Source organism: Pyrgilauda ruficollis, unplaced genomic scaffold, assembly GCF_017590135.1.
Source record: "Pyrgilauda ruficollis isolate IOZ18807 unplaced genomic scaffold, ASM1759013v1 scaffold44, whole genome shotgun sequence".
In the NCBI taxonomy this organism is placed as follows: domain Eukaryota; kingdom Metazoa; phylum Chordata; class Aves; order Passeriformes; family Passeridae; genus Pyrgilauda; species Pyrgilauda ruficollis.
In genome coordinates this window covers 4,139,371-4,161,517 of record NW_024525934.1, presented here as the reverse complement: position 1 = coordinate 4,161,517, position 22,147 = coordinate 4,139,371, and the positions used below count along the sequence as shown (strand labels likewise).

At 37.4% G+C, this 22,147-nt stretch overlaps 1 protein-coding gene across 2 annotated transcripts in view; it reads left to right on the top strand.

Moving 5' to 3' along the window:
* The window catches only part of NALCN (sodium leak channel, non-selective), a 214,728-nt gene that overhangs the window by 38,899 nt on the left and 153,682 nt on the right, over positions 1-22,147 (top strand). For both annotated transcript variants that reach the window (XM_041478293.1, XM_041478292.1), the window contains exon 6: positions 2,396-2,550. In XM_041478293.1, coding sequence (XP_041334227.1) covers positions 2,396-2,550 — 155 coding nt within the window. The remainder of the gene's footprint in view (positions 1-2,395; positions 2,551-22,147) is intronic.

Genomic DNA, 22,147 nt, shown 5'->3' with positions numbered 1-22,147 from the left:
ATGCTTTTAATAATATGCCCTCATGCTGCTGCCCTCTTGGGATTTGAGGGATTTTCTAATGCAAGCCATAATGTGTAATTCATTAGCTACCAGTAGCTGGGGTTCTGAATCTGCCTGAGCCAATGAATTAATTTTAATTTCTAAAAATATATGTAAAATATTGTTTTATGTTAATCCCGTATATGATAATGGCTTTTGGAAAGCAGCTTCATAAATCTAACATAAAGCATGAAATTGGGTATGAATTAACATCTAGTTTAAAGAAATTAGGGTGAACAGATTAATTTTGAAATACTTGAATGACACGTGCTGAGCATATTTACAAATGTGGAACAAATACACATATGCTTGTGTATCTGTCTGTCTTTTTGGTTATGCACATTGCTGAATTTCAGGGTGTTCTTTAAAACTCCATCTGGAATTGTACATGTCTCTCTGTGCATCCATGCAGATATTTATGTCTTTCTGGTATCATAAAGAAATGACTACAGGATAGATGCCACAATTATTATTTATCTGCATTTATAATTGCCTTGGAAAAAATTTGTAGGATGTTTTAGTTTCACACTGACAGATTTCAAATAATGTAATGCTCTTCCATGCAGTGCATAAGAGCAATAAAAATAACGTAATTAAAGCTTCTGTTTGCCCAGTTTAGTTGTCAAAATGCATCTGTGAGTTAGATTAAAGGAAAAGGACTTTCAGAAGAACAATAAGTTACTAATTATACTAAAGGGCAAGCTGAAAAGTTTCACCTTTTCTGTGGTCAAGCAAGATAATTTTAAATTATGTATTTTAAGACACTAGTTGATGTCTCAGGATAACAGAGTGAATACTACAACATTTTTTTCATAACTTTCAGCAATTCATTTTGGGTGGTTTTATGTCAAAAGTCTCTGCTGTAACCAGGTAGTCAAAATCAACCTGAACATGAATGGAAAATGCCATTTACTATTTTTTTCCCTCAGATTAGAACTCACTGTGATTAGCTTTTCATGTCTGATTTGAAATTGCCCTAGAACTGAACCAAAAATCAAGATTTTTCATTTGCTGGATGAGAGAATACAAGCAGGGATAAAAACAGTTGTTGCTTACCTCATCCAGCAGAGTTGGAGCCTTATTTGGACCTTTCTTCTCTTTGGTTTGCTCAGCAGCCCCATAGCATAAGTAAAGTGAATCCTCACTTCTGTGCTTTGTTGCTTTGCAGACCCTGGCAGGGACCTGCTCAGGGTGGAGGGGTGCCTTTCCTGAGGTTACCTCTTAACTAAACTACTTCTGGGAAAATGGGGTGATCAGTCTGTGGCAAAGGACTGTGTATTGTGATTATTAACCAGGCACTGTAAGTGATTAGGGGGAATCAACTGCCTGAGCTTCTCCTTCCCAAAGTTTGGGAGTACTTAGATAAGCCATATTTATGTGCCCATGCCACAGGCATATATTTAATAGAACAGAGAGCAGCAACCTTGTCCTCCCTATGCTTTTAGCTTCTGTGGCCCTTTGCGCTGGGGCTGCCTAAATTCCCATTGTGGTCCAGCGTGACAAAACCGCCAGCAGCTCAACCACAGCTGCCAGAGAAACTGGGAAAACAAGTGATGCTCAGCTTCTGACAATAGTAAAAAATGGCCAACACTGTGACATTGTGTTGGGGCACTGGCCTTTGTCTCATGATCTTTCTATTTTAAAATGTTATGGTCACTTATATAAATCAGTGAACCAATTCAAACCAGTTCAAATTTTTTCATCTCTTATACCAAATCATTACTGGACTGACCCAAAAGTAAGTCATAGATCTGTTTCAGTCACAGCAGTGCCTAGATGCTAATTGCACTACACATGTAAGTGGCTTGACTTCTTTCCTGTGACCCTTCATCTGTGGTGGAAACCTGTACTGAGCAAGTTACAAGAAGCTGAATACATACTTTGGTGACTGACAAGTCATCCACAATGATCCTTCTAAGGAGTGTCAAAGCAAGCACAGGTAATGCCATTGTAAGTCAAAGTCATAGTCATAGTACTGACTGCGGTTGAACACACTCAGGATCTGCAAAGGAGCCTGAAACATTGTCTTCAAATTGCATTAAAGAGCAGTTGGAGCTGCTGAATGTTAGCTCTTCCATTTCTTGGAGAGTTTCCATTTTTATGGGGTCTCTAGGCATTAGTATGAAATTTCTGCTGGTAGTATTTGTACTGTTATTACATAAGGATGAAGTTTCAGGAGTGTATTAGCTTGCCCTTTATAATAACTACTTAATTAATGAAAACAGTGTATACCAAAGAACATCAGATAGTAAAAATAACACCTGATGAACTTTTCCCTTTAGTCCTTTCACTTTCAAATATTTAGTTTTGTTATGGACTGAGTTTATGTAACAACTTAATTTTGTATTTTTCACAGAAATGTAACCTGGAATAATTTAGCTATCCCAGACACCCACTGTTCCAGAGAGCTAGAAGAAGGTTACCAATGCCCACCTGGATTTAAATGCATGGACCTTGAAGATCTGGGACTAAGCAGGCAAGAGCTGGGCTACAGTGGCTTTAATGAGATAGGTCTGTCCTACTGCTAAAATCCATTTCAGTATCCATTTAAAACTGTTTTTTAAATGAATGGAGCAGATAGTACATGTCTGTGCTGAAAAGACATCAAGTGCAATCAGTATTCTACTCAAGTAGAGCACATGCTAGAAAGAGAAGCTGTGCTATTTGCTTTGCAGTTATCATATATTTTTACCTGGGATCCCAGGATTTAAATACCTTTAAAACAATGCCTTTGTAAAGAGTCTGTTGATTATCACCAGTATGCAAATGCAATGACTAATTTCTGTTTTGTTTTTTATTCATTTTAGAGCATAAAATCCCTTCTGTTTGTCTAATTTTACTAGTAATTTCCATGAAAAAAAATCTTTTTTATCCAGAATTACTTTGATAATCATCTTGTTACTAAGCAGAAGACATGAGAAAAAATGATATAATGTATCTGTGTCAATCTTGATCCGAACTGTCTAAGTCAGACCATCAGCCAGAAAAATGATTGAGTCTGGCAGATTTTGCAATACAGGTGCAATTTGTGTTCTGTGCAAAACACTGCTGTCACCAGGAGAATACATTGTCTGACAGCTGCAATGTATTGTGCTGTCCCCATGAGGAAATGAGTGTAGAACACAAAAGCATGAAAGGTGGCAAGAGCATGGGCAGCTGTGGTAAGATCCACATTCAAATGGAATATATGCAGTTACTCTGTCAAAACATTGTGGTTATTTCACATTTATTGAGAAGACGAAGGTTCAACAGAAGCCTGCGGCTGTAAATTTTCATTTCAGGACAGGTAGGGAAGTACCTTCAAATGACAGAGCATACCCACAGGTTGAATTCTTTCTGATGCATCACTTTGACTCTGATAAAGGGTTTTTTGGGTTGTTTCTGGTTTTTTTTTTTCATTTTTCTGGCTTGAACTCCAGACTGTTATCCTGGCCTCAGCTGAATTTGAAGGTAATGAAAAGGTTTAATGACTGAAATCCAAAAAAAGTTTTTTTGAGTATTGAAAGCCTTTGTAGCTGAAATTGCTTCAGTTGGTTCCTGAATATTTAGGTTTCTGGATATACACAATGAGCCACAGAGTTTTAAGAAAGCCTCAGAGTCCTGCTACAAGTACTCTGGGATACCAAATAATTAATGAACAAAAGCTGCCATTTATGTCCTTTCTTTTTACTTGTGAGTAAGGGAGAAAAACCTGATTTCAGTCAAGCTACGTGCAAGTCAGAAGCATACCCTTTGTTCCAGTACTGTTAGATGGATAACACCATAGATAGTACCAAATCTCCTATATTTTTTTCTTCTGTAGACTTCAAAGGATAATCTTGTATTATCTCTCAGTCAGCCTTCAGATTTACTGTCATGCCTGGATGAACATGGGCTGAGTTCACACTAGAACCTAAAACCATCCACATTCAAGTTCTGTAGTTCCTGGTAGTTTGGGAGGAGAGCATGAGATAGGGGTATTGCCAGAATAATTAGGCCTCAGATTGAAATCACCCTTCTTATCTTGTTATGAGAAAAGTATTTTTTGACATTGAAGGGTGTTGTTCCAGTTGCCCACCTGGTCACCAGGGAAAACTAGTTGCAGTGTCTTAGACAAGCTTCAGTGGGTAGAAGAGTTGAACGAGACCCAGAGTGCTTAATAAAGGACACCAGCTTGTTTTTAATGATGGGGCCAGGTTTCCAAAGACAGATGAAATAGTTTGTCCATGGATGCCTTCAAAACAGGTTGAAAAAACAGGACTGAAACTCTGGTCTCTTGAGTCACAGTGTTATGCCTTATCAATTTTTATTTCTGAGTATTGCATTTTAAAGGTCAGAGATTGCTAACAGACCTAGGAGACTGATAATTGATAAGTAGTTTTTGTCTAGAAACAGGGAACCAGAATAAAACACCCCTCAGAACAGTAGCCAGAAGTTAAATTGAATATCAGTTGAAGGCTGATAACTAAACTTTAAAATACTGGATAAGACACAGAAGCTTTCCCAAAAAGTGTTAAATAACCTTCCTCAAATTAGGATTGTTATGAACAGGATTATAACCTGCAAGTTCATCAATATTTTATAAATATCCATTTTGTGATGCATCTTTTTGTGTAGTTAACGAGTAAGTAATTAAATAAATATTTTCTGTGTAATTATACTATTTTTTTGGTACATTCATTGGTATTTCATTTGCAGACATTATGATGCAGCCTGTCCTGTTGGATCCTCAAATCTATCATTACAAAAATCACAAGAGTGTAGCAATTTGGCAGCTACTGTATAATTAGTAACTCTTAATTTGTGGCACATAAGTACAAGCTATGAATATTTGCATTTGATAATTTCTGTTATTTTTCTTCTCTTGAAAGTAAAAAGGAGGGATTTTTACAGTTTTATTACTGGGTGAAGACCAGAGTGTCCTAATCAGGTAGAAGTTATCAGAGTTTTTAATATTGTGAATATGCCAATTAGGTAGCTTCATATTTGGAAAACACCTTGATTTTGGCCATGCCCTGGTCCCATTTTTATAAGTGGCTTTGACTTTAAAAGAAAGATGATAGTGTAAGTCTTGGTACTTATTTAAATAATCTAAATATATTTATTTTTTAATTTTGAGGTGTTCTGTTTATCTGTTTTATGTATCTTTCCATGCAAGTATATACGTATTGTTTAAGGAAGAACATAGTTATAGACTACTGATAAATGTAAAGTTATCTTGTCAAAATAATTTAGGCCATCTCCTGAAGAGAAGCACACTTCATAGTCTTTCCAGGCAACTTATTGTGTTGATTCATTGTCTGTCCTCTAAGGAGGATTTTCATAAAGTATAACCCAAATCTTTCTTCTTTATGGAATTTAAGATCATAATTTCCCACCTTATTCACTACTGACATAGACAAAACCTTAAAAAAAGGCTTGTCTGCATCTTTCATTCTGCCTTCCATATGGTTCTAAATGTTTCTAAATGTATGCTCTTTTGCTAGAAGACTGGGATTTTATACCTTAAATTGATCTTCTTCTCTAGACCTTCTCTGGCTGATCCACCAGCTAGCTGAAATGCAATAATGTCAGAATACCCCAGCAGAGCCATTATTTTATCTGGTTTTAAGCTCTGCTACAATTTCTACATCCCAGTGAGATGTTTTCCTTTTTCATGTTTTTCTAATTTATTACAGCCCTTGTGTCCTACTGAAAGATCTGCCATCACTGTTTCCCATCCTTTATTTGTTTATTTATATATTTATTTTAAAATGTAAACCCTTGCATTTGTCTCTGTTGAATAGCATACTTACTTTTGTTTTTCCAGACTATTTCTTAAATTTGCAAGATCTTAAGGAGTTTTAATTCTCTCCTCCTGATTACTTGCACCACCTTTTAGTTTGCTTTTATCTGAAATGATATGAGTATAATTTATTTTCTATCAACTTGATCAAGAGTAAAAAAATAAATAAAACCAGGCCAAGATTAGGCTCTGGAACTTTGTTTGACAGCCTTCTTTTCTGACAGTGTTTCATTAATAGCTGCTTGTAGGGAACCTAACAAATGGTTTTGCACCCGTCACAGAGCAATGTCATCTAGCCATATTCCTGTGTGCTGTCATTGTAAGACAATGTTAAAAGGCTTTAAAAGCCTATTAAAATATGTAGTGTTTCCTTTCTCTTTACGAAACTTGCCTCCATTACACGTTTGTACAGCAATGATACAGGAAGATTTGTGCCATGGGCTCTCAAGTGTCTGCACCCTTTAATGTACATTAATAACATGGTACTTACACAAGATGCTTGTGAAGATCATTTTTCCAACGTGGGCCACATCAGCATATATCTAAGCTAATGCCTCTGTCTTTCAATGTACATATTTATAGATTGCATGTAGAATTAAATAGACACGAAAGTATTGCCTTAGTATTAGTATTGCCAGCTTTGCAAGTGTGATCTCTAAGAGTGAGTTATACTGAAATCCAGGGAAGTTCTGTCTGGCAGTACCTCTGGAAAAGTTACAAGCAAAAGTCACAGAAGTCTATCTCATAACTGTTCATGAAACTAAAGAATTAATGACATATGAACCAATTAGCTAAGTTAGCCAATTTAGCCAGTACTTCAAATCCTTTTGTTAGGGAAGTTCTGAAATGGGAGGAATGAATAGTAAGGAATGACACCCATCTAGGTGAGCTGACTTCAGCTTCATCAGATTCCACCTGATGGGAGGCTACAGGAAGTTCCTGCTTTCCCACAGTAAATTGCTCATGAACTCAGTAGAAACCCAAGTACTCTTTCCAACAGTTAGACACAGAACTTGACTTCTTAAGTAGGTGTTGTTCTTACACAGTGTGAGCCTTAATATTGAATCTTTTATTCTTCAGGATGCCTGAAAGATTTTTTGAATGCTACCTGTGGGGCTGAGTGGAAGAGAAAGGATATGAATGAAAGGCTTGGCTGGCTGTGTGGATGTGGGTAGCAAAATCCCTTACTATTGTCTATACCTGTGTGGTACTGACAAGCTCTTCTCTTTCTCATACTTCTTAGCTGGTTTTGATTTGGGCTTCTATAAAAAGATTGATGTTTTCTTCATCTTAGAACAGCCTTCAGCCTTGTCTCCCACTGAGAGCATCAGGTACATTCACAGCTAGCCTGTTTCTTCTTTTTGATTTTATTCTCTTCTCTGTATTTTTCCTAGCAATGTTTAATTGCACAGGGTGTAGCTGAGAGTGTGACAGTATTATGAAGTGTGTAAAAGAAGTTAAGCTAAATATTGAGAAAAATTACTTTTTTTGTGAACAGACACTACTAATTGTAAAAATTATTAGTCACAAATACAGTATGATAGTATTTGTTTAAGTATTTGCATCTGATATACCTAAAAAGCATAAATATATTTGTTGAATTAAATGAGAGCATACAAGTCTTGGGAATTGGAGGGCTATGATAAGTACTTCTACCTTACATCTCACTGTTTATCTGAGTGTGCATCTACCTTTAGTCAATGTTTAGCATGGGAGCAGCTGCTATCAGGGCCACACTAAGGACACTGTTAGAGCTGTCCATGTGGGTGCTGTTGAACAGGGTGCCTCCTAGATGCAAATCTGCAAGAATCCCCCCTGTTGTTGGATCCTGTACAGATTTCCTCCTTACCTGCACTTTCCACACAGTACAGAGTCTTTTGCATTCAGGTTTATGTTACATCAGCTAGTAATCGTTCCACATGCCTCATGGGTGCAATCATCTGCAATCATCTACAGATGTAGACTTGCAGCACATCACTGATTTTACTCTTCACATAATTCTGGAGAAGGTTTTTTTGTGATTTACAGTGCTACATATTGCTTCAAATAGTCTCAAAACGAAAAGGAAGTCCCGAATAAAGATACCTAAGGTTTAAAAATATTCTACAAAATAAGCAAGAGAAGTTTTAGGCCATGAGAGATCTGAAAGGAGAAGAAGATCTAATTCTATCCTTATTTTCAACCAATCTACCAATTGCTAGGGCCAGTACCCTGTCAAATGAGACTAATTACTTCTTGTACCTGCAAAGAGTCTTTGACAAAGACTACCATAACAATGGCCATTTTACATATAGGAGATAAATACACATATTCCATCACAGAGAAAACAAATTTTGATGGTAAGGAGTGCTTCAAAGCCCATATATGAAGACTACATCTGTATTAACATTACTTTCCTTACAGCAGAAGTGAACACTTCATTGGCACAGTGAACCAGCAAAATAATCTGATTTATGGCCTGTAAAACAGCAACAGAGCTTTGGGTCTCAGATATTTCCTGCCTTTATTAAAAGGGATTCTTCCTTCTAATGTGAGACCCAGAAATTGTATATAAGGGCCTTTTTAAAACTGATAGCTATATGAAAAAAGTTTATATGTCACTGTGAAAAATGTCTACCATGGCTAGATTAAAAGTCAACCTAATTTAATATTTGTGAAAGGAAACTTCATAATGGAATCAAATTTCCTCAATTCGCTTATGGTATTGTTTTAATAAAACACTCATGCAAAGATCAATATAACCCCTTTTTTTTATGCACAAATTGAAATTTTATCTACCAAACATGACAGTTACTTTGGTTCTCTTACAAGTTCTCATAGGGTGGGGAAAATACCTGTGGATGTGCAACCCTTTGGCATTGCAAAGGCATTGCTCTTAGACTGAAAGATTGGGTGGCATTAGGTCCATTGTTCAGAAGGAAAGCATTAAGATTAAGTTAGTGTGCTGTGAATTTGGATCTGCCACAATCCGTTAAGTACATTTTCCATGAGAGATTTTCATGTTTCCAAGAGATTGGGTACCTATCTCTTGGATTACAATTCAGAATGGCCACAGAGTTTTTTGAGTGGTGTGATATCATAAACACTTAACAAAAATCTGGAGAACGAGGAAGGATGCTCACACCAGTCTAAAATAAAAGCTGAAAAGTGAGTCTAAATCAGATGCCAAATTAGGTACTCCTAGAAACTGCAAGCATTCAGAGCTACAAGTCCATTTGTTATGTGGATATCTGTATGATTAATTTGATACAAATTCTTAAAGCTAAAGTAGATGTGACCCATGTTTTTCTGTAATAGTGCAGTGGTCAAAGCAAGAGACCTCCATTCTGGAAGGATGCCCTACTAATCTCTATGCATGGGCTGAGCAGAGCATGGTTCCTTCCTTTTTCCCCTGACTGCACCAGCAGGAATTCCCACTGCAGGCACCTTAGGAAAGCAAGCAGCTGGAGGCTCGTTCTAAAGGGAGTTCTATAAAGACTTTCTCCTCATCATTCTTCTGTGAAATTATTTCAAATTTGTCTCCATGGACCACATCACCCCAAGATGGATAAAACCACTTTTAACATTTAGGAGGCTGAATGGCATACCAAGATGAAAGAGAGCACTTGAAAATCTGACTTGACATTCCAGCTGCCACTGGACGAGAAGAGTGCCCTTCGCTGGTGGCAGAAGCTGACCTTTTAGTTACTCTGACCCAGGTGGCTTGGCTCTTGGTGGCAGGATTAGCAGCCACTTGGTCTTTCCAGGTCCCTGCCATAGGCAAGAGGGCAGTTGGATTATGATTGATTGGTTGTGCTAAGCAACTGACTTCTTTACCAGCTCTGAGGCTTCAACCTCCATGAAAATGAGTTAATTATGGGTCGATGAGCAGAATAAAACTTGCATTAGCAGGTTATTTGCTCAAAGTAGGAGATACAGCTGATAGTAAAAAGGATTGCGAAGGTTTTTATCAGACTCCCAACACATGTCCTTCCTCCCTCCACTGCTCTTTTACACAATCATGTTTCCTGAATGAAGCTGGTGTCACTTTGCACAGACATAGAGGGCCAGAAATGCAGATCAGCATCACCACTGCAGCCTGAATCCCTGGGCTCTGAGTAATTTGGTATCTGGGATAATAGAAAGCAGTGAGGGGATGTGATTGTTTAGTCAGAGCTTCCATTTAATTGTACTCATTGAAGGCTGAAAGGTTGAGCTCTTACAAAATAAGCATTGGTTCAATAATCATTTCATCAGAACTTTCAGTCAGACTATTTTAATGTATGGATGATATGTATACTTGATACAAGTATTGAGTTTTTGTGCTCTGTTTATCATAGCAAGTATATCATAGTATTAAATACTTTTGAAAATGGGTCTAATTTATTCCACTAATGCAGCTCTTTGATTCAGGCACTTTCATGCACAGCGTCTAGTAAGAAGCTCTCTTCATCCATGACTTCAACCTGTGGAGTTATCATGTGGTAACATGACAAGTGATAGCGATGTTAATGTGTGAAGGTGTCAGAATGTAATTAGGGAAGCCATTCAGACTGTCTAGTAATAAAACACATATTTTCTATGTGAGCCAAAATGACTTAAAGCATGCCCCATTAGTCCACTGATTGAGAAACCACTAGAAATCATTATTTCAAAAATGGTGATAGATTATTTTTTTCCACTGGAATTCCTTCCTAGGCCTTGCAGATAGAGAACAATACAGCCCTGACACCAGCTGAGGCACTACTGTGGATAAGTCTCCACTCAGGGAATTTCACTTATTTGTTTTACTGCTAATTAACATACTATCACTCATTTGGGTACTAAGAACTAGAGAAAGCTAACAGTTAAGAGACTTATTGCTTGTGAGAAGAAACAAAAATGAAGGCTATACAAACTTAACTTATCAAAGTGTGCTTAGAAGACACAAATATTCCCAGCCTTGGCAGTGTCCATGTCATGTGCCTATCTTGTATTGCATGGTAAAGCAGACTCTGGTAAACCAACACCTTGCAGATAACAGACAGCAATATTTTTTCCCCTTGGTCTATCCCCACATTCTGCAAAGCAGACCTTATGTTTTGATCCTATTTCTAAACTTTTTGGATGAGAAATATTAGCAGGAACTTTAAAATTAGCTGCATAATTTTCCAAGTGGGTCATCAGTTCTGCAGTTCAACTGTGCTGTTGTGGAGTGGGATCGTGGTGGTCCACTGCCTCTATGGCAAGGATGTCCCACCTTATGCTTGTCCCTTGACCCCCTTAAATAAATGCTTGTGGTTCATTTCTTTATGAACTTTAGCTCAGCTCCAAATAGAGGTGTCTATGTTTTATTCAGATACAGTGCTGTGAAAACATTTGTGCTGCTACATTGGCAGGGCACAAAGACACTCCTAATGGATTGTTGACTCCACAATAGTTTTTTCCTTATTTCATGATGACCCTGTCCATTATACCTGTATTCTCCATTTAGATGTAAGTTAATTTGAGGCTTCATAAACCTTATAATCACACTAACGTGTCTTAAGGCATTTCCCAGAATGACTGGGTAGCAGCAGACTGGTTTTAGAAATGCTGATATCCTCAGTAAGGAGGTATCTGTTGAGCAAACACTGAGGAATTGGCCCTTATTTACTGACTTCCTTTGGTCATAAATATATATATATTGTTTATCTTTTGTAAACACTTGCTTCTGTAGCCTGGCAGGACAGGGATCACAACCTGCTATTAACTACATATATAAGTGATTAACCTTATAGATACTTTAAAAATGCAGTTTTTCTTAGTTAATAGTTATGGAAAAGGTTTATAAAAAGCAGACCAATGCATGTGATTTACTGTTTCTTCCTGCTAAAGATGAGATATGGTAGTTACCGAACAATGTGGCACTGATAGAAATTTTAAGGTGAGTGGCAATTATCTCTCCTTAGGAAAAATTCTGTGGCACATAGCAAAATTCTTATTGCTATAGGACTGAACAGGCCTTTCAACCCTGGATGTTCAGTGGAAAACCAGTGGGCTTTGACAAAAGGTTGTATCTCAGCTGGAGAGCTTGCATGTCTGAGGTCTTGGTTCTGTATGCTGTGTCTGTTGCCATCTACTGTTGTGACCCTGTACCAGCATTCCTGCTTGATTTTTGTGGGAGAAAGAGCCATGATACATGGACAAGAAGGCAGCTGCTGCCCCACTTCCCTGCAGCTGAGGCACCATTGTCCTGCCACTCTGCAGCGCACACTGACTGCTTAAACTGCTTGTACTGTGCGGGTCCACAGGCATGACTGATATGTAAATATTGTCTGTACTCGTGGTCACAGTAAGCACTTTGTATTTCTGTGTTAGGGATACCTAAACCCACAGAGGATACTAAAACAATACTTCTGATTTTGGACAATGGAAGAAGTGGCCTGAATTACAAAACAAACAAGCAAACGAACAAAACTAAACAAAAAACCTGAACAAAAACCAAAACAAAGAAAACAAAACAAACAAAAACCCACACCCTAACAAATAAACAAAAAATCCCACCAAAACAACAATAAAAACCCCCTTCCTTAGTATTTGATGTTCCTGTAGGGTTCAATTTTCTCAGTTAAGCCATTCTAGTTTCCTAGTTAATTAAGACTTTTTAAGCAGTGCACAAAAAATGTCAGTAGAGTTAGCTCTTACACTAACAAATGGTATGTGGGAAGTTGTAGAGTTCTGAAAACTTAGAGGAATTTGAGCAGCCCTCCAGAATTTTAATTTATTCTTTGTTAAACCCAAAGTAATTGAGTCTTGCATTAAACCAGGCAATCAGGTGAAACTAATGTGAATAGATTGGTATAGTTGTACTGACAGTCGCAGAAAACTTTACTGCTGCTGAGAATCTCCAGTGGAACATTCTTTCCCCATTTCAGGGTTTTCTGTATTAGTGTTGGTGGCTAAATAGGTGAATCTGTAATGGAATAAAACAAAATTCCAGAAAATTTTACTTTACTTTTTCTTTTGTTCTCTATTTTATTTGTAATTGTGGACCTTTCCTGGTGGGCATCTTTTGCTATTTTGATGTATCACCTGTGTTGTTATGGTATGCTGCACAGAATTTAATCACCTGTCCAGTGTCTGTACTGTGCACTTCTTTCTATCACTCTTTCATTCCCATCTGCCCCTGAGAATGCAGAAAGAGTTTTTTCACTCTGAACCATTTTGGTTAGATTTCATTTTCAAAGTTATTATTTTTGAAGTTTCTTTTATAATATGCTATCTAGTAACTACTTGTGTTACAGTGATGACAAAGATGACAATGTTAAAAAAATAGTAACTTATACTTGCTGATGTTAGGTAAAAGGCCCATAAACTGTCACTGATCATAAGCTGAAAAAAGGTGAAAGAGCAAAATGTGGCAGAAAGGCAGATTTATTAGAAGGGTATAAGAAATTGAAAGTTGAGGCAGGTCAAATGCAAGTTTTGCATCTTGTTAGGTTTTTTTGAACTGTAAGCTATATCACTTCAGATGAATTGATGCCTTGGAGAGCTCACTGGCACCAGCACATCTGTTGGGTACTTAGTGAACCACTTAAGTATCCCTACCCCTTGGTCCTGCTCCTGCTCTTGTTCTGCATCTCAAGAGGACAGACATATGTGCCACAGCATAAGCGTTTGAGGAGGCCTGGATTAGAGCTTGCTGGTAAATGTGGTGCTGGAGACATTGCAGCTGGCTCTGCAGGATCCAAGCTCCCAAAGGGCACTCCTAGCTAGGGACAACCTTTGCACTGCATCCCCTGGAAACCCTTCAGCCTGCCAGTGCCCACTGTTGCTGTGTGTGAGTTACAGGCAGTGTAAATGCTATTTCCACAGTGACTTTCTCATGGTTACTTTCTACTGCACCTTCTCTAGCATAGCAAGGCCTCCCAACATGATTTTATGCTACATGTTCTGTGAAGGCAGAGGAGGAAATTTGCTTTTGTACTGCTGCTACACTTTAGTTGTAATTCCTATGGAAAGCGTGAGGTAAACCACTCAAGTCTATTCTCTTCAGTGACATTTCTTTTTCCCCTAGTGCAGAATGCTAACCAAAGGGTCAGATAACTTGAGAGGCTAAGTAAAGCATCCAAGGAACGCATGTGTGCTAGGAATACTGTGGTCAAAAAGAAATAAATGCACGCTAAGATAATTTTCTTAATGGGGATTTACTAAGGAAACAAATAGAAAGAGTTGCTTCAAGCAAAACCAACCTCCCAGCCCACCAGTTTTCACTCTTCATGAGAGCTGAAGAAAGGCTTATGTCAAAGACAATAACTATTTGTGTGGATAGCTACTCAGCAACTCACAATCTGACAAGGAATGAAGAACAATGTGAAAAAATAGAAAGAGGAGTTAAAGGTGTGACAGGTGTGTGAACAGCCTAGAAACACAAGGTGTGACTAATTTCAGCCATGCTAAGCAGCAGAAAACTCTTCGCCAACAGAGAATGAAGTCAAGCAATTAGAAACCTGTCAATCCATACCAAGAAAATTAGATCCTATTGGTTTAATTATCAGTCAGTGCCATTAAGACAACATAGTGCTGCATAATGAAAGCTGCACTTACTGGGTAGTAGAGGTAATTGTTTTCACAGTGGAAGATTTTCACATTCAGACAAGAGTTGCAGGATGTGACCAGTTTACAGGCACTGACCTTCAGCACTTGTGTAGTGCGTGGGACATGCATTTTACCCTGTCTCCTGAGATTTGATTATTTTATCCTAGTCATCATTTTCATAAAGTTAGTGAAAACTAGCAAAACTATCTACTAGAAATACAATGTACAATACTCATACAACATGCCCTCTGTTACTGTAATTAGAGCAGTTTACCAAATAATTTTTGATTTAAGACCTTTAATAACACAGAGCCAGCTTCCAGCTTGACTTTCCCACTTCTACTGGGGAATAAGAAGAAATAATGCTGTTCCAGAAAATCTAATTCACAGATGGCGACTCTAGAGGGGGGAGCACACACAGAGCAGCAGCTTAGGTGTGACTCTCCAGCACATCAGCTTGTCTGTGGTAACTGGCTTCATACATGCTGCTACCCTGGGCAAATGTGTAATGCCATGCTCCTTCTTCATTAAATAGTGCACAGTTTCACTTTGTTACTCAAATATTTAAATATTGAATGTTTGTTTTCTCAAGTGCCTTTTTTCTATTGTTCTTTGAGAATTTCAGTAGCTACTGTATTCTACTTCATTGTCAATGTCATGACATTGCCCCATGAAGAAATTCTTACACAATACCTAGTATACATTGAGTGGTATTGGAAAAGATCTAGGGTACAAGCTAAAAGAATAGTATAATATTTTAGATCTGCTGTGAAATATTGAAATACTTCTTTAAAAATTGCAAGACCATTTACTTTCTTTTAGTTACTTAGTAGTTAACTTAATTATGAGAAAGTTACTTCCTTTCTCATAGCAACGGGGAAAAAATAGGAATGACTTGAAAGACCAAAATCTTACCTAAGAACATTAAATACCTTGTATATTCCTTACTCTGATCATAACTTCTGGTTGTAAACAAACTGAGAGCTAGATCTTGCAGTATCTAGCAGGTGATCTGACTAAATCTTCTGAATAAATCTTAAACACGTCTTACAGTTACCACTTCTCTATTACTCTATAGTTGGGGCACAGTGTTGGGAAATACATCTTGATCTCTTTGCCATAGAGGCATTTTTGTTCCATGAATTGTTTCAATATGCAAATAATTACTGTTTTTCCTAAAATATCTACAGATATTTTCAGTCAACAGACTGCTTAATTGTTCTAGCTGCTTTGGAAGTACTCCTTAATATTGAGCAGATTTTAAGACTTTTTGAAAATACGCAATTCTGTCTTCAGAGAAGGACTGACTGGCCATCTTGATAAATGTCAAAATACATCTCCCATGCTACAGTCAGCCTTTCCCACTCTCATCTAAAATGTCTTGTAGGTTATTCTCTACTTTTCCAACAAATCTGTGCTATTGCAACTTTGCTATGGAGAGTACCATAATGATCACTACTTTGTCTCATTTCATTGTTGTATCAACCCTCAAGTTAACTATCTCAGTTCATATCCAGAAATGAGTTAGCCATACAACAGTATGACCTTTTTCTTTCCAATTTGAAGAATATTGCAGTAACTAAGCTCCAAATTTTGGCACTTAATTTAAACAGCTGCAATGAACTTGGATGACTTTGAGCTCATTTCCAGCTAAGCTGCATGCATTTTAAATTAATGATACTGAAAGAATTAAAATTATTTCTTGCATAAAATTTTAAAAAGTGAAAACAGTTAGTAAATCTACTGTCAGAAGACTTTGTCAGTCATCACTGAGACAGCGGCATCTAACTGTTAATAGAGCATAGATGCTCTGTGGTAATATGTGCAAGATAACTAGTAATTTCCATGATTCTATATCTTCAGAAACCTATTCTATATCTCAGGGAGCTGACTCTACACATAGCTGATTCATGTTGACAGAAGTTACCCAGGGGCTGACCAATTCAAATAAGATAGATGAGTCACAACAGGACTTCTGTATGTCTCTTCTGATAAACTATGGTATTATTTTCTTCTAATTACCTGCCTGTGGCAGGTTTTGCATAGTTTTCTATACTGGTATGTGTACTGCTTACATATCCTTCTGTATTAGCCATCGCTATATTGTTCATGTTAACATTTTTCTTACATTTGTTCTACATCTGATGTTTTTAGGCATTTTAATTAGAATTCTGAGGTTAAGTGACAATTAATTAAATGTCTACCTGCCTCTCTTCTTTGAAACAAAAAGCTTTAGTTGAATTACTGTTTAATCTAGAGCAAAGTCCATATGCGTTTTCTTTCTCCTATTTTTTTTTCCATGTAGAATCATAATTCTGTCATTACCTGGATGTTTTCTTTTTGTCCTTGTTATCAAATACAAAACTATGGAGCAATAATGAGGATTCATGGAAGGGTAGCAGCAATGAATGGAAATTGCATACTTTGAAAAACATTTAAAAGTTCAGCACTCTACCATTATTATACCATAGCCATGAATATGTATTTTACTGACATTCATAAAGCAAGATGGTAAATGCTCTGGAAATAGCTGAGGATATTGACTGCAGTCGTTTGAGCTTTAAGAGAAATTCTGAAGATATTTTGGAGTGTCACAGGAGAATATTAGTTTTGAATAGTTGCTCTCGGAAGGCTGTAGGATTAATTTAATAGATGTCTGTATGGGTATTTCAAAATCAGATTAGTCATTACAGGCTTTTATCTGGTCATTTTATCCACTGAAGAATGCTTCTTCTACTGTGTCCTTATTCAAACTGTAGTTAACCTGTTTTCTACAGCAGTTTCTTAAACCTAAGCAAAATAAACTGTTTTAGTTACTTCATACCTGTCTGTTTCTATTCTCTGCTCAAATACTTTACCAAATTTTTCAGATATTATGTTTTATTTTATACCAGACAAACAAGTCTCTATCGGCATGTCTAGTTCTAGATGTTTTCTGATTTCATTCATTCCTTAGAAATGCCATGAAATCCATAACACACATGCTTTCGTGGACCCGTGGACTCTTAATATCTCCAAGAGCTGTGACCTCTTTTTCTTTTTTATTCTCCGTTCTAAACACACACTCGGTTCCTTCAGTCCTTAAATAGTCTTTCATTTCAGTTAAATATTAGAACTAGAAATAGATTTGACCTGCTATGCTGACAGCAGCTTTTAGAGTGTTCAAATTGTTAGAGCTTCTGCAGTGAACATCTTTGACCAAAGTATAGAGATATTGTTAGTTTTATATGCTATTCATTTTCCACAGACAGATGCACAAGTGCACCTGTGTCCACAGTGTCCTCAGGCACTAGGGGGAAGGTGCAACAAAAGGGGGAAGGAAGTGAGTTTTCACTGGAGAATTTCAGTGCAGTTCAGAGTAAACATGTACTTTGTAACAAAACCAGACACTGTACTAAAGAATTACTTTCCCCAGCTGTTGTGCAGTACTTTATTAAATCAGCCACATTGCTGAGTTCTTCCTGCCCAGACCACAGTGTTAATCCTTCCTGCATAACTTCATTATAAGAATTCTTAGAAATCTTCTCTGTCAGGAAGCCAATGAAAATGAAAATTTATTTTTATACTATTTTCTACTTGAGGATTCAGACTGTGTTATTTAAAATAACTGGGCTCTATTGAACTTAGGGTTTGGTTTGGCCTTGTTTTGAAATTGGAATTTGGTTTGGCCTTGTTTTTCATCTAGTAAGAACCTTAGTGATGCTTTTGTCTACTTCTTGTGACCTTAGGGAACTGTATCATATCCATTCTTCTTGAAAGTGTGAAGTCCCAACTTAGAAAAAGAGACAAAACAAGACTAAAAACTTTTTCAGGACATCATATCTCTGATGATTGAAAAATACCTGAACTCAGCCTACCTCAATTTCATGCCTACTTGTTTCAATGCCAGTAATATCCTTTGCCCTTCTATATGGCCAGAGACAAGTACTTAGTGCTATTTTGCCCTCTGTGTGTTCTGTTTCTTGGGAGGCTGAACTTGAGGACTTCATACTGCCATTGGTTGTATTCACACTTGGGTATTTGGCCATGTATCTTTCAGATGCATAGTGCTGCTGAGCCATATACTCTGGAAACGTGAACTGTGGAACTGTGTCAGGGGAAGGATTTCCATTAATAAAATCATGTACTTGGCATTGGTCTTTGGTCTGCAAACAGTATAATGTGCACTGGCAGGTGTTTACAATGCTCAGGCCTGGTCCATTCTAGAGCTGAATGGTTGATATCCATATGTACAGGAGTTGGTTTTGATCTCCACTGACCCCATGAGTCATCCCTGTGACCCTAAAACATAAATCAAAAACATGAGACTTTTCAGTCCAAAGTTTCCGTGAGCACTGTGTCACATCCCACTGTTGCAGCCCGCCAGGGATGTGATTTCATAACCTAGTATAGAAGAAATGTATGGCATGTGGGAATGTCAGCCAGTGGAACATGCTGAGGATGTGAGCCTGGTTGGAATAGTGCTGAAGGTGTGTGCTGGGGTTGGATGGATGCAGACTTCGTGCAGGCACATCCATCTGAAGATAAGGTCAGGGAGCTGGAGCTACAGTGTTTCACTCCAAAGTGCCCACGGGAAATCTACTTTGCAGTAGCCTCAGGCTGTGGTTTGACACGTGATGAGACCCAAGTAACAATTGCTCAGGATGAGGCAGGGCACATGAATGTGTTACTGTCAGTGTCACTGAGGGTGGCACAGAATGCTGAAATTACACCAGCTTAATGCCTTTGGGACAACTTTATGCTGGAAATAGAAGAGCAGACCTTCTCTGGTGCAAGTTGGGGTGCAGACAGACAATGCCAGTTGAAGTGTTCAACCTTTCATTACAAAATGAAACCCTCAAAAAAAAGGTGATTTTAAGGGGCAGAGTCAGCTTATAGCAAATCAGTACTTTGTGTTGTATGCCTGTGGTGCTTTTAACACAGTAGTCAGAGCCTTACAGAGTAAATTTATCATTAAATTATGTCCTGCATGACAATTGATTCCCAGTATTTTTTTACATCTCTTACTTTACAGAAGTTAGAAGCACAACCTATGACTCATGAATGCTTCCTTTATGGAAGAAAAATAAAAATGTTTTATTTGCTGAAAAATATGATTTAACCAGTTTAGAAGCAATGGAACTTGGGTCAACACCACCACTCCTACAACACTTTCCAGGCAAAACCCTAATGCAAGGTGCTTTTTGAACTTTGATCTTCATTTCTTTGTAGGGACTATGTGCAACCTAAACAAATACAGATTACTTTATCCATGATAATTTTTTTTTAATTTTGTTTTAATAACTAGTTAAGATGCTGCACTGGCTTTAGAGAATTCTTTATTGCTTTCTCCAATTCTCTAATTGGAGAAAATAAGTATGAACCTAAAAAATATATCTGTTTGAAGGTCAAGCTCATTGCCAGGCCACTCCAGGATTGAGTCACCTGTTCGTATCTTATTTCTTATAGATGCTTAGCTGATGTGTTCTTAAAGAGCTCCAAGGAGAAAAACTCTAAGTTATTCCACTTCTTGTTATTTTCTGCTAGCAGTTGTTTCTTCTCTATCACAGTTATCTCTGACTCGAGCACATGAATCCTACTAACAGCATTTAGTTGGTACTTTTGCAAGTTTCTTAGGAAAGTAACTGGAAAGGGTTTTAGTGCCAGGGTACCAGAGAACTGCCTGATGGTCAGTTTTGGAAGCAGATATTTCTTTGAGGTTCTCCTGTTGCATTTGTCTTCATTTAGGAAGCCCATTTCCTAGAGATTATAGAATTAATGGGTCTGGAAACAGTTGTGCTTTTTTCTCATGACTGCATCTAATAGTATTAATCTCTGGGGTTTTTTTTAATGTGGTAGGCAATTTAATAAGTGTTTTGTAAACACCATGTTCATAAAATACACCATTTTCCCAGCATCGTTTATGATTTGTGGGGACTTAAACGGTAGAATCTCACAGCTATAAATTTAACTCTGTTTCTACCAAAAGAATGATAAATTCCTCTTTTGCTTCAAGTACTAGCATTTAGGCCAGGGTCGAAAATTTTTAATTTGTGTCCTTCCATGTCTCAAAGAATCTGAATATATCCAGCTATCTGAACATCAGCTCACAAGCCTGACTTTGGGCAGTACGATTTAAAAATTGGGAACATAATTTTCTTCTCCAAAATATTACAGAAATGTACTGGCAGAACTTATAAAGAAGGATCAGGATTTGTTTCTTGTTATGAAAAATATGGGGCCATAATGTAACAATACAAAATTTCTACCCAAGCTGTGGTAGGATTTGCAGACACATTGCTGAGGATAACAACATGTTTATAACATCCAGCGGCAAATATCCTCATGTGTGCTTTTAGAGGTGCCTTTGACTTCAGTGAAGGGAGTGGATAGAGTTTCAAGGTTGGGGTTTTTTTTAATTGAAGAGTAGACAAAGAGGTAGTCACTGTGAAGTAAATGGCATGCAGAAAATCAACCCTGAATTTATGCGTAGCACTTGTTTGCACCTTCAGATCTAAAAGCTCTGATTTTACTTCACCCACTGAAAATTATTTTTGTATGGAAAATGAGATCTCTTTAGCTCATCCTTTGATAAAAAATTGCTCGGAGTAGATCTGATGTGTATTTCTTGTGAAGCTGCTTCAATGAGCAATGCCAAAACTTATTTTTTTCATACGCAGCCCTTTTTTTTCAAACCACGTGTTCATGTGTCTCAGTACAAAATGCCACATTTTCCACTTCAGCAAAAAGCTTTGAAGAAAAATATGTTAAATATCATTGGTCTGTAGAAAATTAATGCAGCTTTGAGTCAAAGCACAGAGTTGACACACACCTACTCAAAGAATAAACATATTTGCAGGTAAACTTGATGCTGAGAAAAAAAGAAAAAGGCCTATATGAGAAAAAAAAACCCACATTGATTTGACAACAAGAAATCCCAGAAATTTCTGTTATGGGTGTGTGGGATTATTTTCAGTAGTGCATAAAGATCAGAAAGAAGTTCTGCAGAAGCAGATAATACTGAAAACAAGGTTTAAACAGTGTGTGCAAAACTTTGGAAATTATCTCTCCCAAGAAATACCTGGCAGTTTATACAGCTTTTTTTGCCAAAGGTTTTGATTTTCATCTCCTAATAAACGTGCCAGCTGCTTTAGTCCATTAGTACTAGTCTTCCAAGAATTCTTTTTATAATCAGTAGATCTCTGGTCATGCAAATACTTTCTTTAAGACAGTCCAGAATAAAAGAATTCAGATGTTACAAGAATTGGTTTTCTTTCCAATTTAGTATTTTGTTTACTGAAGGAAAGGAGAAAAAGTTGATGGCTTCTTGCTGACAACCATGTATGGTTTTGGGATTTTTTGTTTAAAAATAAAAAACAGGTTCTTTCTCTTTTGACAACCAGCTCTTTTAAAATCAGAAATCTTTTAAGATAGGTTTGTCTTAGACATTGATTGTGTTGCTGCTTGAGGAGAGTCTCAGAGTCCCTACCTTAATACAGCCATCTCTGAACTAGGACAATATGCTTATCTCATAAAGGTGCTGTGGGATTCAGTGTGCTATTGGCTTGCTAAACCACTTGTCTGTGTCTCCACACTATTTCTAACTACATGTATTAGGATAGTGGGCAAACCAGTCCCTCACATCAACAAAGTACTTGAATTATTTTCCTTTTAGTGGCATGTAAAAGGCACCAGGGAGTAGTTAGTAATAGGTAAAGAAGTCATTGAATGAGTTTCATTTGGGTTTTCTTGAAACAGTCAATCATAGAGCTCCTTCCTTCCATTTAGGAGGAGAAGTTATTGTCTCTTCAGTTGGATTAGTCTGTT